The sequence below is a fragment of the Phyllostomus discolor genome, chromosome 7, assembly GCF_004126475.2.
Source record: "Phyllostomus discolor isolate MPI-MPIP mPhyDis1 chromosome 7, mPhyDis1.pri.v3, whole genome shotgun sequence".
Classification (NCBI taxonomy): Eukaryota; Metazoa; Chordata; class Mammalia; order Chiroptera; family Phyllostomidae; genus Phyllostomus; species Phyllostomus discolor.
This window is the reverse complement of record NC_040909.2, coordinates 126286166-126301800: the sequence shown is the minus strand read 5'-3', so window position 1 is coordinate 126301800 and position 15635 is coordinate 126286166. Positions and strand designations below refer to the sequence as shown.

General features: G+C 38.6%; 1 protein-coding gene across 3 annotated transcripts in view; it reads right to left on the bottom strand.

The window, feature by feature from the left end:
* The window catches only part of COL14A1 (collagen type XIV alpha 1 chain), a 194939-nt gene that overhangs the window by 45599 nt on the left and 133705 nt on the right, over nucleotides 1-15635 (bottom strand). For all 3 annotated transcript variants that reach the window (XM_036031381.1, XM_028534047.2, XM_036031380.1), the window contains exons 36-40: nucleotides 14884-14970; nucleotides 6810-6863; nucleotides 2732-2827; nucleotides 1567-1620; nucleotides 1198-1251 (exon numbers count right to left, since the gene is read on the bottom strand). In XM_036031381.1, the coding sequence (XP_035887274.1) occupies nucleotides 1198-1251; nucleotides 1567-1620; nucleotides 2732-2827; nucleotides 6810-6863; nucleotides 14884-14970 (345 nt within the window). The remainder of the gene's footprint in view (nucleotides 1-1197; nucleotides 1252-1566; nucleotides 1621-2731; nucleotides 2828-6809; nucleotides 6864-14883; nucleotides 14971-15635) is intronic.

Here is a 15635-nt window from a genome sequence, read left to right as displayed (position 1 = left end):
CTGAGTAGAGAAGTGAGTCTTCCAGCCAATTGTTTTTTAACCTAATGGCTCAGTTAATCCAAGATACCCCTGAATGCCAATATGCCGTCCTTCATTGGATTGCATCTCAGTGGCTGCTGCTCCATATACTTCAGGCTTGCCAGAAACTGGAGCTGCCTACATGGCTAAATCAGTGACAGTGTAGGGAAGACCAGTCTGTCTCTCCCTTGCTGAAAATTCAGACTTTTTATTGCCTTCCTGCTAAAGTCAAAACCAATAGTCTGGGGAAAAAAAAGTGATACAAGTAAATATATGTTTACCTCTCTAGCTTCATTTCTTGACAATCTCCCCATACCTAAGTGTACACACACACACACTGCACTCTAACCTCCAGCCATACTGTGCTGTATGCAGTATTGGAAATGCCCACCTTTGATTCATCTCCTGTCCTTCGTATGTGCCATTTCCTCTGCTCACTCTAGCTTTCTTTCCTCGTGTACCTCGCTAGTTTCTGTCTCTTAGTTGATACTCAGTCTCCTCTACTAAGCTCTTCCTGACCCTCCAAGTCTGCTTAGTTAACTATTCTTTGTGTTCCCATGTGGTTCTGTAAGCAATATTATAGCTTCTTATTTGGTTATAGCTCCTCCCATTAAGCTACCATCTCTTTGGGGATAAGAACGTCAAACCTGGCTCAGTGAAGATGCTGACTAAACAGACTAAATATTATCTCATCCCCTTCTAACCATCCCAATAATTTCTCTGACTGTCATTCACTTCAACAAGTTAAGAAATAATTGACATACATTAAATAAAAGGAGAGTACTGCAGATTATCATAATATCTAAATATTGATTCATATGATTCATGACTTCCTTTAGGTTTGTTTATGAGAATTAGGAAAAAATGGAAAATCGGCTCAATCAATACACATCATTCAAATTGTATTAAGGTGATGGGAGCGTTCAGAAAGAGGTGTTGTTAACTGGGGAGAGTCTGATGCAAGTTCCCAGGTTCTGATGAAAGTAACGGACGTAGAAGATGTCGGTGGAGGCAAATGGATGCTTCCATAGATGGAAGCACTGCAAATGTGAGGGCAGGGGGAGGAAAGGAAAACGCCCCTGGTTTGATTGACTTCTTTGCACAGAAACCTGACAGAAGCAAAATGTGACTCGGTGAGGAATCTGCTGTGCTACCAACCAGCCTCGGGTGAGTCCTTACCCTCTGGCCTGGAGAGCCATCGCGTCCTGGTGAGCCGACACCTCCTGGGAAGCCCTAGGTGGAGCAAGGACAAAGAGTCAAGAGTCACGAAAGTGAGTTACCTTCTCACCCGGGTTCCCTGAGGTCTCTGCGACTGAGAACTCAGAACCCACAAGTCATTCACAAGCGTAGAATGTCCCCACCAGGGCTCACCCTGAAACCATGAGTGTGACCTGTAAAAGTGGAATATGATAAATGATACGGACTAACTATCTTTATTACAGCTACTGTCTTTTTTCTCCCCCTCTTAACAAAGCTCTAGGCTAGAGCTGACAGCAATAAACTAAAAACCAAAACAAGACAAAACAAAACAAAAAACGGAAATAGTACCTGCGGACCAGGTGAGCCAGTCTCTCCTTTCTCCCCTTTTTCGCCTGGCATTCCCTGAATACACAGAAGTACACGGGGTTAGGTTCACACAGCTGAATTCTCTGTCTGAACTCTTTTTCTCCGTGGACTGTCCTAGTATTTTCAAGATGAAATTACTTTCATGTGACCATCCAAATACAGCATATTTCACTTCTCACATACTCTATACTACTAGTGTAAACACTCCCAGTAAACTGAACGTTTATATATCATAATAGTCTAAACACAGAACATACAGTCTGATATGGCTAAGCCCGTACAGTAAATACATAGAGGGGAGTCTTGAACATTTCAATATTGTTTATAGTTTAGCTTTAAAAACCATTTATCCATATAGATTTTTGTTTTGCTTTGGCTAGAAATTAAAATAATGGAAAAGCAAACACAGAAACTGGCAGGTAGCGAGACCTCAACAAATCCTTATGATCAGTACTAGTAACTGTACATGCTGGCACGCTCATGTTTTCTACAGTGTGAAAATAGCTCTGGGAAAGAAAATTAAAGAGATACCATATGCACAGAATGATTGCTGAAAAGGGCTGAAAAGGATCCATTTGCTTCAAATATTAATTGCAAAGATTGGCTTTATTCCATAAATCTAGATCTCTAGGGTAAAGTTAATGAAAATCAGAGAGTGAAATTAAATTTGTTTCCAGTGCTTTAAAACAGCTTTTAAAAAGAAATGAGGCTGTAAGAAGCACACTGTTTATAATCCAAAGCCCTTACTTAGTGCGCTGCCCTTTGATGCTCCTTGAGGTAGAGACGGGAAATAAAAGACTCATTCATCTGTGTCCACTGCAAATACATAATGAATAACTGAAACTTGTATAATGTTTGTTACTGCTAAGGACTTAGTCAAACACTATTCCGCAGACCAATTGCTCATGGGTAGACTTACTCCCTAGCCTGGCATGAGTTTGTAAAAGATCCTGCCACTGAACAATAACACTGACTAATGAGTGAATTCTCAATCACTACTTTTATGTCTCAATTCTTATTTGTAGGAGTTGATGGGGACTGAGGCTCATTATTAAGGCATAAAAGACAAAAGTTCATTCTTTATCATGCATGGAGAAATAATAATAATAATAACAATAACCTATCTGAATGTTTACACACAACTCACAGGCATTCCTTGAATAGACAGACCACTTGGTCCTTGTGGTCCAGGGGGACCCTGAGGTCCTGGAGGGCCAGTTTCACCCCGAGGACCTTCCGGTCCCTGTAAGGCAAGAGAGGAAAATCATCCCAGAGCTAAGTGAGACCCCCTGGCACCCAGGACTTATTTCTGCTTAGCACACTTATAATGTATTTCCTTAAATAATTTTTCCTAAGATGCGAAATATTCATGGGATACCAAGACACCAAACCTCAAATGATTCACCTCCCAGGCAAAATGTCATCAGTCAACCAAAAGAGTAAACACACGAGGGTTGCTGCAACTTTATATTTTTTTGCTTCCATAAATAAGAACTCATGCCAATTATGTGAGTTCCTAGACCTCCCACATGCCATAACAAATCCAAAAGATATAAATGCTTCAAGACCACCCTCCTGGCCTGTAAAGATTTATACCATCCATCTGAACTGTACTCTGCAGTTCAATTACCTGCTGTCAGTTACCTACCACAGGCCATTCCTCTGCATTTATTGAAGACCTTGCACCTACCCTCTGTTTTCTTCGTCATCATAATCCTGCCACCTCCGCTGTGCCACTTCGGTGGTCACTGAGTGACCTTCCCTACCCTGAACATTATTTAAGTTCCTCTCTTCTTATAGTCAGACTTTCTTCTCACCTTAGCCACTCTTACTTCTATAGTTTGGAAGTAAGTCTGTTGTGGTTTGGCTAAAACTACACATCTTGGTAATCTTACACCCAGAAAAATCTACTTATCCTCAACCTCAACTCCTTCCCCTTCTTTCATGCTGTGACTCCAATGAAAGCCAATCTTTTATAAATTAAGACTTCCAGAACCTGGGTATCACCTTAAATGTGAGACTCATGAATCCATTACTAGGGACAGGCAATACAGAAGAAAAAGCAAAATGGTGTAAGGGGGGGACTTAAATAATAAGTGTCACCTGAGACATCATAAATTTTAGGTGTATGAGGCAAACTGTGTGGAAATGCCTAGTTGTTCGAGGGTCCACAGAAGTCTGAGCTGAGAAGGATTTGGGGGTAGTTGAAGATGTATTTGGGGGTGAGATTATTAAGGAGATCATTGACAGAATGAAAGAGGAAATAGATAAAGACTACATGACAATCAGGCAGAAGGGAGAAGAGGAGAAGCCTGGGAAAGAGTCTGAAACGAAAAACCCTAAACAGTAGGAAGAAAATGAAAGCAGAGAGCTGGAGTGGGATGGGAAAGGCCAAAAGAAGAGGAAATTTCAGATAGAGAGCTGACAATCACGTCACATGCCGTAGAGGTCTCAAGTAGGGTAAGAACTACCCACAGGCCACGGCTGTGGTGCAGGAGACACTTGGTGAGTAACGAGGGCAATTTTAGAGGCCGCCCAGAGGAACGGAAATCGTCTGTCGGTTAAGAACAAGTTGGGTTGTACAGAAGTGGAATTTTACACTAAGTGTCCCTGTGTTTTTTGCTTCTTTCACGTGGCAGAAGGCTTTGAGGTTCTCTCACAGAGTGGCATGTTTCAGCAGTATATTTCTTTTGATAGTGGGGTAGTATTCCACTGTGTGGATAGACAGAAAACTATTCATTTACCTGTTGAGAGACATTTGGATTGTTTCCAGTTTTTTGCAATGGAGAAACTGGATAAAGGTCATGTGAATATTTACATACCCCCCAAAAAAGAATTATTTTTGAGGTGAGGATGTAGAAGCACTGAAGGAAAACTATTTTTATAAGAAACATCGAGAGCTTGTTTGGAGGTTCCAGCAGGGGAGTGCAGCTACGCATATACCCTTGACTGAAAACTGGTCCTCTCCTCTAGTTGGGAAGGTCGTCCTCTTCAACCAAGTGTGCAGCTTCGGGAGGCACCCACGTGAATTGGTGAGGGAAGAAGGGGACACCCGCCTACCCAACCAGATCAGCTGAATCAACCCTGGTGACCAACTGGGTGACAGATGTCGCAGCCAGATTGACCTCACATCCATGTCCAGAGGGGAGGGGGAGGGAGATGACGGGGGAAAGCAGAGGAAGGGTCAAGTCAAGGAACATGTATAAAGGACAAAGACAACAGCAGGGGCAGGAGGAATGAATGTGGGAGGTGGGGTGGGTAGGGCAGGAGAGAGTAACGGGGAAATGGGGACAACTGTAATGGAACAACAATTAAAAAATTAAAAAATAAGAAACACTGAATAAGAGAAAGCAAGAAAGAGGTAGCTAGATTTTTAAAACTATGATGGAGGAGACATGGAGGTGATTTACAAATATTACTTAATATTTGTAGGCATTTAATAGCATACTGGTTGTATATTATTGAGGAACTGGGAATGGATTAGAAGGGTAGAAAGTAGGTGGTCCATTTTATTGTATAAAATATGAGATAAAAGTGACTGGGAAAGACCGGAGATAGGGCTGCTCTGAGCTGCTCAATTATTATTAACTATTTACTGCAACAGAAAAACAAAGTCGAAAAATAAAAAATAACATGGATTGGGGCCTTCTGGCTGGAAAGCACAGCCTATCGGTCCCTACACTGTCCACCTCGGTAGACATATGAGTGTCCTTTCTCCAAAAAGACTTTTTCCAAAAACCACTGCATACTTGCATCTGTGACTCATCAAAACCATCATACAGAAATAACCACATCTGTAGTGGGCTTTTGGGAATAGAATAGTAGAGGAAAGGGGTAAATCTTGAGATCATCAAATACCTATGAATTCCTAATATGTCTACATCGTCAGAACCATCACCCAAGGAGAATGTTAAACCACAGGGTCCTAAGGTGAGAGGTGTTCGGAGCACAGAGCGGCACCTACAGGAGCTCATCGGCATTGCCCTGGGGTTAAACCGAGGAAGACCCGGCACATCATTGAGAAGAAGCTTTCAAACCACAGGCCTTCTTGCAGTATATAAGAGATGAAGCCAAGTAAGATACTTCGTCAGGGCCTGAAAAATGTGTCACAGTCTCAGAAAACAAAACAAAAACGGAGATTTCTTCTGGTCTAAGTTTTGAATTGGCTAGTACCTAATTGACTATTAGGTACAATTGACTATAATTGACTAATTATATTCAGCCTCCTTTTATTTACTACTCCCCCCCATAGTCTCTCCTACCTTGCTTCACTTGTTTCTAATTTTATAGTAAAAAACCTTGCGATGCTCTCTTCCCCAAGAATAAGTACTATGCAGATTTAATAAGTAACCCTATTGAGACAGTAAGTCAAGCAAGATGGGTGGAGAACAGATCACGTGGATTAACATGGGGCAAATGAGACAGGGAGTCAGATTACAAGGGGCCTGCAGTCCCATGCCAACGAAGGTGAATTGTACTCTCAGGGCAAACAGCATATGACAACAGGTTTTAAGAGTGTGATATGACCTAGTATAACTTTCAAGGAATGAATGAGGGGGAAGATGTGAAAAATCAATCAGAAAAGCATGCCACTAAAGCCAGGAGACCAGTTAGAAGATTTACCAAAAGCCTGAGAGAAGATGGTGAAGCCTGAACTCAGTTAGTGGCTGGGCTTCTGCCATCCCTCTGGGCGTGCTTTTGTGCAAAGTGGAAAAACATGTGCCTTGACACAGCTTTGCACAGCTTGGTCCTCTTGGTTAATGGCTTTGTACAGCGCCCAACCTGAAGCACCACACTTGGTGGCCTTGGGCAGTGCGAGCAGAAAATAGAGTTGTGTGTTTGGTTACGCATAGTGGGAGGAAAGAGGGAGGGATGTCCAGGCTGAGTAATTACCTGGGAGGCACTGATGCCTACTTGCGTTCCGGGCTGCTCTAATAAAGCAAGAAAGAAGAGAATGCACGAGAGAGAGAGGACTACACCTCTCAGAACACTGACACTATTTCTGACCCGGAAACCTTTCTTTTACTAAGTTAGTAAATATTCTGATTGATGAGAAATACAGGTCTAAAAATAAGGGGAAAGACTCAGACACAACTTTGACAAACATGTAAGGACCTTTAGATTACAAAGAGTAAAAAGGACTGAGCCCCAAAATCATTATGGTTAGTTATAAGGGGGAGAGGAGAGCAAGAGGGGTATTGAGTTATTGAGATTGGGAACGTTACCTTTGGACCCTGTTCACCTTGCTGGCCCTTTGGTCCTCTGAGTCCTGGACCACCCTGGCAAACAGATGTTAGGTATTAGCACACAGACACATCTTAAAGCCGTTTATTTCATCCATTTTCCTTACTGATGTGGATTATGTAATTCTCATTTCGTGTCATGGCCAACACACTGTGTAATGATATAGGCTCATCATGGACCTTAGTTGGAAGGTCGCCACCCAGACAGACCCAGCCTCGCTGCTAATGATTGCATAATCTGAGCAACCTTTCTATGCCAAATACTTTTAAATTTTAAAAAGTTGTGGAATTGCTAAAATTTAGTGATATTAGGATTACTACTACTAATAGACGCAAATGATAAAATATACCACTAACCTAAAACTATATGCCTTATACCACTACTTTGAGATTAAATTATTTATATAAGTTGTAAAAAAGATGTGAGAATAATAAGAACTCTGTATTTACACTGTGAAAAGCTTACTCAATTAGTTTTTCTGTAACTTCAGTTATTGCATTCCCCGTAAAGGTTTTTGTCATATTTATGCAGACATACACAATTATTTAATAACATCTTTCCTTATATAGGTACATGGACACATATAATAAATATATATGTATGTGTATCTTTGCAAATATATGTTCCTTGTGCATATGCAGGTAAATATATGTGTGCATATATAACCTTTGAATATTTCTAATTGAGTCACTATTTCACTTAAATCAATTTTAAAAGCACATATCATACAGTGGAAAAAATATTACTTGCTAAGAATAGAAGGAAACCTTAAAGATATACTATAAATGATGTTATTCAGTTTAGCTAAATTTTGTTCCTATTGAAGTTTTTGAGTTGCAGGTCTGCTCTTTGTTAACAAAGGGTAATAAGTATTAGCATGGTCATAGGGACACCAGGCTGAGAAAATCACCTTCACCCCAGCAGAAGGGTTAAAAGACTAATGAAAATGCAGTATCTTTCTCACTATGTGATTCCAAGTTACTTCCTGCTATGCCCACGACTACTGAAAATCACAGGGGTACCATCGGCTCACATCGTTTGGAAAAAGACGAGGTCAGATGATCTTTAAGGTTTCTTCCAGCTTGTTTTCAACCATTTTAATTCATTCTCCTCCAAACATCAGCTTATCTTTGAGACTTTTTGAATACAATTATATAACTCATTGTATGCACGGGTATATATGTTATTTTTAAAAAGCATCACTTATAGCATTTTTGGTATTATTTGATGTATATAGATTGCATATGTGACTCAAACTTTTTATATGAGTTTTAACTTAATGTTTTAGAGATTTTTCCATTCTATAACATTTGGATCTAACTTATTCTTGATGAGTTACATAGCTGTCTATACCATGCATACATGATAGTTTAACCATTCTTCCACAATTGGAAATGCAAGATGTTCCCCCATGATTTTTTGCTGTTTAAGCAATAATGCAATTAACATCCTTAAATATCTTAAATATAAAAGTTAATATTTAAGTAAAAATGTTAACATTTAAGGTAGCAACAAGTAGAACTATAAATGAAATTGAACAAATATGCAAATACATTCTCAAACTGTGCTCCAAAAAAGCTATACCATCTGCCAAGAGTTTAAGAGGGTCCCTGCCTCTCTAACCCTTAGTATCTGATATTATAAAATTTACATTTTTACCAACCTGATTGGTAAAAGCAATACTTTATTATTAGTTCAATTTTTATTTCCCTTAATGCTACTATGATGGTGCATCTTTTTATGTTTGTTTATTTGCATTTTATCTCAGCGCAACCACCTATATATAGTTAGTTAGTTTTCTATTGAGTTGCATGCATTTTACTCTTTAATGTGCAGAAATTCTTTATATATTTGGATAGTACATCTTTAACTGTTATGAATGATGCAAATATCTCCCCCCAGTGTGGCATATAGTGTTGGTTGGCTCCAAAGTCTTTCCTGACTCCTTTCCATTTTATTTCCCCTGCTGTAAAGCCTGGAAATCACAGAGATTTGCTTTCCAAGCTTCCTCTGCAGCTAGGAATGGGCATATCACCCAGCTTGAGCCACTGTGGTACAGAAACAACAAGCCAAAGAAAAGCCAGGTGGGCAGCTGGAACAACCGGGCTCCTTCACGAAATAGGGACCTCTCAGTCTTTCGTGGAGCAAACAAGGAATGTCCAAATGCCCTAACGGGTTACTCCACTGTGTTCGTGTGAAATTTGCTGTTTCTTGCAGTCAGCCCAATGCATCCCAAGCAATATACCTCGTCTGGCCAACTCTTTAATTTTGTTTGCACATTTCTAAATGATTGTGACCAGATGACTCATAGATATTCATGCCAGAGGCACCATGTCTAAAAGCCAGGGACCGTTTTACATTTCTAACTTATTTTCCATCTTATCCCTGACCCTCATCCCTGAGGACATGACAAGAATTCAACAAATATTTGTGGATGTAAAATTCCATCTTTTAATAAGAAAGGGTTAGTCTAGGCAAGGGGAATGTGGTTCTTCACCCTGTGTCTCTCTATGGCTCTTTACAGTTGTGTTGGCACGTAGTACTACTGTGTAAATTCCTGAATGAGAAGATAATCACAACTCTGTTAATCATTGGACAGGGTGTATTACATTTTATTTGAGGTACTACTTCTTAAATAGTTTATTATACTTTAAATATTTAAAAATTTCAATAGCTCTTCTCCATTTTTTTTCCCTCAACAAGTCAGAGCTCAACCCTTTTCATTCACTTCTCTGCTGGCTTTCCCCTCCTTACAAAGTTTGACTCTTAGGTCATATGGAAGTAAATATTTTATAACTTGTTCCAGCAGTATTGCAAATGAAAAGACTTGAAAAGCCTCCAGCTAAAGAAGTTTATTAATGCTGGTTAAAATAAAATAAACATTATCATAATTAAGAACTGAACCCTTAAGTACCAGGAAAGAGGGAAGAACAAAAAACCAGGGCAGCGGGCATGCACACTGAGACTGCCCGGGGCAAAGATGGAGAGGGTGGTTGAGGTTCACTGCAGAGCCTGCATTTTTCAGCCCACACAAGGCAATGAAATGTTCACTTGGGACTTGATAGGTGGGGGGAGGGGAGGGTATGAAACATTCATTAAAGTTGAACAACTTGAAAGGTTTTACTCTGAATGAGCTAGAAAAAAAAGAAATGACCCCCTAGCAGGTGGATGACCAAAATGTTGTTTCCACTTTAGCTCAGGGAAAAATAGGAACTATCTTTCCTAAGAACTATTACCCAGTAGCTGATTCTTATACAATCTAGGGACTAGAATTCACACGGCTTGTGAGGATCAAACAAAAACTCAAAGTTAAACCTAAGGTGGTTTTCAGTTGGTTGTGTACTCAGGATCTGAGCAAAAGGAAGCACAGATATTCTCTGGAGGAATATGGTTCAAACTCAGGCTCAAAATAGTCCCACAGATAAAGTTTCAAGTATTATAAACTCAAATATACACAAAAAATTCACAAAATACACATGGAAACAAGATAGAATGGGTAAAATCAGCAGGAAAACAAATGGTATAATCAAAACCACATACACTGCAGAGATACTGAAATTACCAAATTATCAGATAAATAACATAAACAATATTTAATATAATAAAGAAAAATAGCCTTGAAAGTGTTCCAAAAGAGAAGACTATACAAGTGACCCAAAGTTTAAAAAAGGAACCAAATGTAACTTCTAGATATGCTAAAGATAATAATCAAAATCAGAAACACAATGAATAGGTTAAAGGGTGTATTAAACATAGTTAAAATAGAATATACCAGAATATAAATTTAAAGAAATTACAATAATTAAGCCTGGAGATGCAAAGTAGAAAATAAGTAAGAGAAGTTAAAAGACATGAAAGTAAAATTATAAGTTATAAAGTAATCTAGCTGGAATTTCAGAAAAACACAATGGAGATGATAAGAGAGAGGCAATATTCAAAGAGGTAGTGACTAAGAAAACTCCAAATTTGGTGTTCAAATTCATGAAGTCCCAAATTTTCAAAAATGCAAAAACAACAAAAACACCAAAAATCCACACCAAAACATATTGTAGTGAAACTTCAGATCAAAAAAAGAGGTCTTGAAAGCAGCCAGAAAAAAATTTCTCACAGAATGATAATTTCACCGACAGCTGACTTTTCAATAGCAACAATGGAAGCTATAAAATGGTATAATACTGTCTACAGAGTGCTCAGAGAAACATAATTGTTAATCTAGAATTGTACTTAGTTTGGGAACTTGCCAAAGGGTTTTAATTGGGGTCAATATTAAATTTTTTTAGCAAAATAGGAAATTTATTACTGTCTTATGTTAATATGTGAGCTGACGACTGGTTCAGTGTAGCAGAGTAGCTTTACCATGTAAGGCAGTGTGAAACCTTGCTTGCTTCCATCCTGTTGCTCTGCTTTGTCCCAGAACGTTGCTTATCAAAGTGAGCTCACTGCCACATGGGAGCTCTAGCCTGCTGAGAAGGGTGAGGCTGGTAAAGAAGAGCATTTGTTTGTTTTTCCTTTAAGAACAACATCCCAGGTGACTGCATCTACCTTCTCTCTCACTGGCTAGAATTAGTCCTAAGGTCACAGATGCTAAGAAACCAAGCCCCTAGAAGAATGGCCATGTACTTGGCTAAAACTTGGGAGGTTCTACTATTGAAAAGAAGCAGTGGCAATGAATATGGGGCAAGGAGAAGTTAGCAGTCTTTGTAACAACCATCAAAACTATCCCTTGATAACATGGGAAATAAAAGCCTTTTCAGATGAACAAGAACTGAACATTTACTACCAATAGTCTCTCATTAAAGAAACATCCAAAGGGTGTACTTTAGGAAGAGTAAAAATGCTGCCAGAAGACATCGTGAATGAAAAAAAGACAGCAAATATGTAGGTAAGTCTTAACACCCAATAATTTAAAATAAGAAATAAAATGTCTAATTTGTGATGATCAAAAAGGTCTGCTACTTTTTTGGGTAGCATCAGCACATTAATTATAAAAAGAATAATCTAAGAGAAAAGAATTCCAAGAATATCATGTTAGTTGAAAGAAGGTTAGAAATCTTGATTCTTTTTACTTTGCCATATACATCTATTAAAATTTCTAAGTGAACATATATAAAAGAACATATATAGAGAGTATAATTTCCAAATTAGTGGAGAGGAAAAGAATGAGAATAAAAGCAAAAGGAAAAAATTGCAAATAAAACCTCAATCAACCAAGAAAGCCCCCCCCCCACCCCACACACACACACAATGGAAAAATAGAAGGTAAAAATCAAGGTGATGGATACAGGAATATAAACCCAAGTAGGTTAATTATCACACAAAAAAAATGGACTAAACTCTGCAAGAAAGATTGTAAAACAAGTTTAAAAACACAATCCAGGCATATGCTATTTAAGAGGCATGTGCAAAATATAAAGGCCTGGAAAGGTTGAAACTAAAAGAAGAAAACTATATCAGAAAAATAATATGAAAGAAATGCTGACATAGCAAGGTACAGGGAAGACAATTGTTCTAATTTTTTTGCATATGATAACAATCTTAGGATATATATATAATGCAGAATTACAAACAGAATTTGACAATTTAACAATTAAAGTGGAACATTTTAAATATCTCTTTCATAATGAAAGATAAAGAATTAATACAGATGAAGATTCTAACAATGCAATTTACAATTTCATTTACTGGATTTTATATTTAAAATGTTGAACTTCTGGGGGGAAAAGGGAGAAAAATTGGGACAACTGTAATAGTATAATCAATAAAATATAATTAAAAAATAAAATAAAATGCCGACCTTCACAGTTAGAGAAATGCATTTTTCTAAAGTCTACATGGAAAATCTGTAAAATCTGACCAAAGGCCACAAAGAAAATATCAAGAATCGACAAATGTCAAAGCACTGGTACTACACAGGCTACCTTCCATGATAAAATACAATTAAATTAATGTCAATAAGAAAAAGATAAAAATTGCATATGATAGAAAATTTGAAAAGACACTTCTAAGTTAATCATGGCTAAAAAAGGGGGTAAATAAAAATATAAAAGGCAATAACTGCCAGAAATATTACATTTGACTACTTTAGAATTAAAATTTCTAGACAATATAAAACAACAATCTACGGACCAGGAAAAGATATTTGTGAACAATATTGTTATGAAATGGTTAGTGTTCAGTGTATATAAAACCACTTACAAATTAGTGAGGACAAAAATCTACTAAACAGAACCCTAGCACAGTTTACAAATAGGAATTTAGAGAGGGAAGAATCCAAATGGCTGCGAGACAAGTGAAAGACCTCTCCACCTCACTAGCGGGGAGGGATAGTCCTACTTAAAATAACAATGACATAGGGCCTTTATCCAGTCATCGGATAAACGAAGGCACTCCTATCTGGCAACATCAGAGGGTTTTGGTGAGGCGCATGGGAACTAGCTCTCACACGGAGTTTGGGGAAGAGGACGTTGGGACAATCACCCTGAGGAGTATTCAGGAGTTTCTTCATGAAGTTGAAGATGCATCTTCCTTATTCTCCAAAAAAATCTAAGCATTATTGCAAGAACACTCACTTGTGTTTGCAAAGAGACGTGCAAAGAATGTTCACTGTAATAATATTATTGTAGGGAAATACTCCACAGGAATGGGTCAATAAACAGAGTTTATATAATGGAATACCTTACAGCTGGTACAACAAATAAACTAAACAATGTGCATTAGCCTTGATAAAGTTCAAAGACATGTTCTTGGGGTAAAAAAATAAAAACGTAATCTACGCAGAGTTGAAAATAAATCTTTGTTTTCAATGCCCAAATTAAACTCAAGTTGTACATTTGAGTAAAGTTTTATAAGGTTCAGGGATTTTATACACATATTATCTTGTGTATTCCTCACAATACCCATTAAAGAAGTGGGTGCTTATATAAGGTTCACAGTGACATGGAGGTTCACAGTGGTTCAACAACTAGTCTAATCTTATGATTTAAATTTGATGCTTTTACCATTACTCCACATTTCCTTCTTTGGGGTAAAGAGTCTTTTTTTTTTAAGTATTTGGGTTCTACATCCATAGCTTGAAAGAATGTTTTATATGCCAAAGATAAGGGGAAACTTCCAGGGTATTTCAGATGCATTCAGCGGGTTCTCTTCCTTTTTGTCCACTTCAGGAAATACGGTCCACAGACACAGGACAGTTACATTGGCGGTGGTGCCAACCTGCAGTGAGGTTTCCCGCTGCGAGCCAGCTGCCGGCACAGGTTAGTTATCTCCTGAATGCAGGCCTCTGGGAAGCCAATGCACAAAGGCTGGTTGGGCATCGAGTACTTTCTCCCATAAGGTCTGGGTTTCTGTGTTTGCTGGTGCACCTTCTCCCTGCTTCCTTCGTCTCCTGCCCTGATAGATTTGTCATTGTCTAACCCCAGTTTCGCAGGTTAGACATAAGTGAACATTGAAACATATTGCAAAAGATTTATCATGGTAAATTCAAAGACCTAGAGAGTGTAACTTTATATTTTATAAAAAATGTTTTCTTTTTTTTATCTTCTTCCCTCTCTTCCTCCTTTTTCCTTCTTCCCTCCCCCCACCCCTTTTTCGTCTGTACAAAGTTCCAGTCAGTAGTGGAGAACTCCATGCTCAGATGAGATACTTTTCCTGAAAATTTCAAAACCCTCCCTTCATGTGTAAAGTTTGATACAGAATGGGCAAAAAGAGGGTATGCAGATACTATAGGTACAAGCAGAAGGCCAATGTCTGAAACAGCCACACTGAGAATAAACCACAGGAGTGTGAAGGGAAGATTTTGCATACGCAGCAACATGAGAGGTTGCCTTGCAGCGTGGTTAAGAGCATCATCTCCAGGAGCCACGGGACTTGGATGTGAAGAGCTGCTCCTCCAAGCTGAGTTCTTTAGGCACGTTCTTTAGCACTATCTCTGCGCTTCAGTCTGCTCATAGGATTAAGTGAGTGTTTAGCACAGTGGAGAGCACATGCTAGACACGCAACAAGTGGTGACTATAAATGTTGCTAAAGAACATTTAAGCCCAGCTAGGCGAGACTTACTGGGGGGCCTGCTGGTCCCAGGGCGCCTTTGCTGGCTTCAGAACAGGAGCAGGAATGGGGAAGGTCTGGGCAGGTCTCCTCATCCCTCTGAAAAGAAAAAAAATAGCATAATTGTTACCAAGATATTCTCTACAAGTTGTTTTATAAACTCTAAGAAACTTTTTGATGTAGGATACTTTAAAGTGAGTATTAGTCTAGAAAGGCAGAGAATATTCTCTCTTGACCACAAAAATCTTTCGTTTTAAAGAAAAATGAATGGATGTCTAGTGAGTCACTGATAATCATCATTATTAAAGGATGTTGTTAAAACCAGCTTGGGAATCCAGGAGAAGAAAGAAAGGCAGAAGTGGGTGTAAAAAAAAAACCCCACAAAACCTGCCTACTATTTAATTCAGTTGGAGCAGTAGTACTCTATGAACTAAAGGTCTTGCAAACTTTGTGTTACAATGTTTTTTTCCATTTCAAAAAAAACTTGTTGAAATAGTCAACCAAAACAACTGAATCTGTACTAAAACAAACAAAACAAAACAAAACAAAACAAAAACAGAGCTTAAACACATCATCAATTCCCTGTAATTCTTTCAACTACTGCTCACATTCTGTGTCTGAAAAAAAAAATTCCAGCATCAACCTAAAGCTTTGAGATAGAGGTCACATTTCTTCTCCTGGAGACTTTCGCTGCCATGTGACATTACAAGCAACATTATGAAAGTCGGGCTGGATGCATCTGCTGAGTTCCTGGAGTGCAGGGA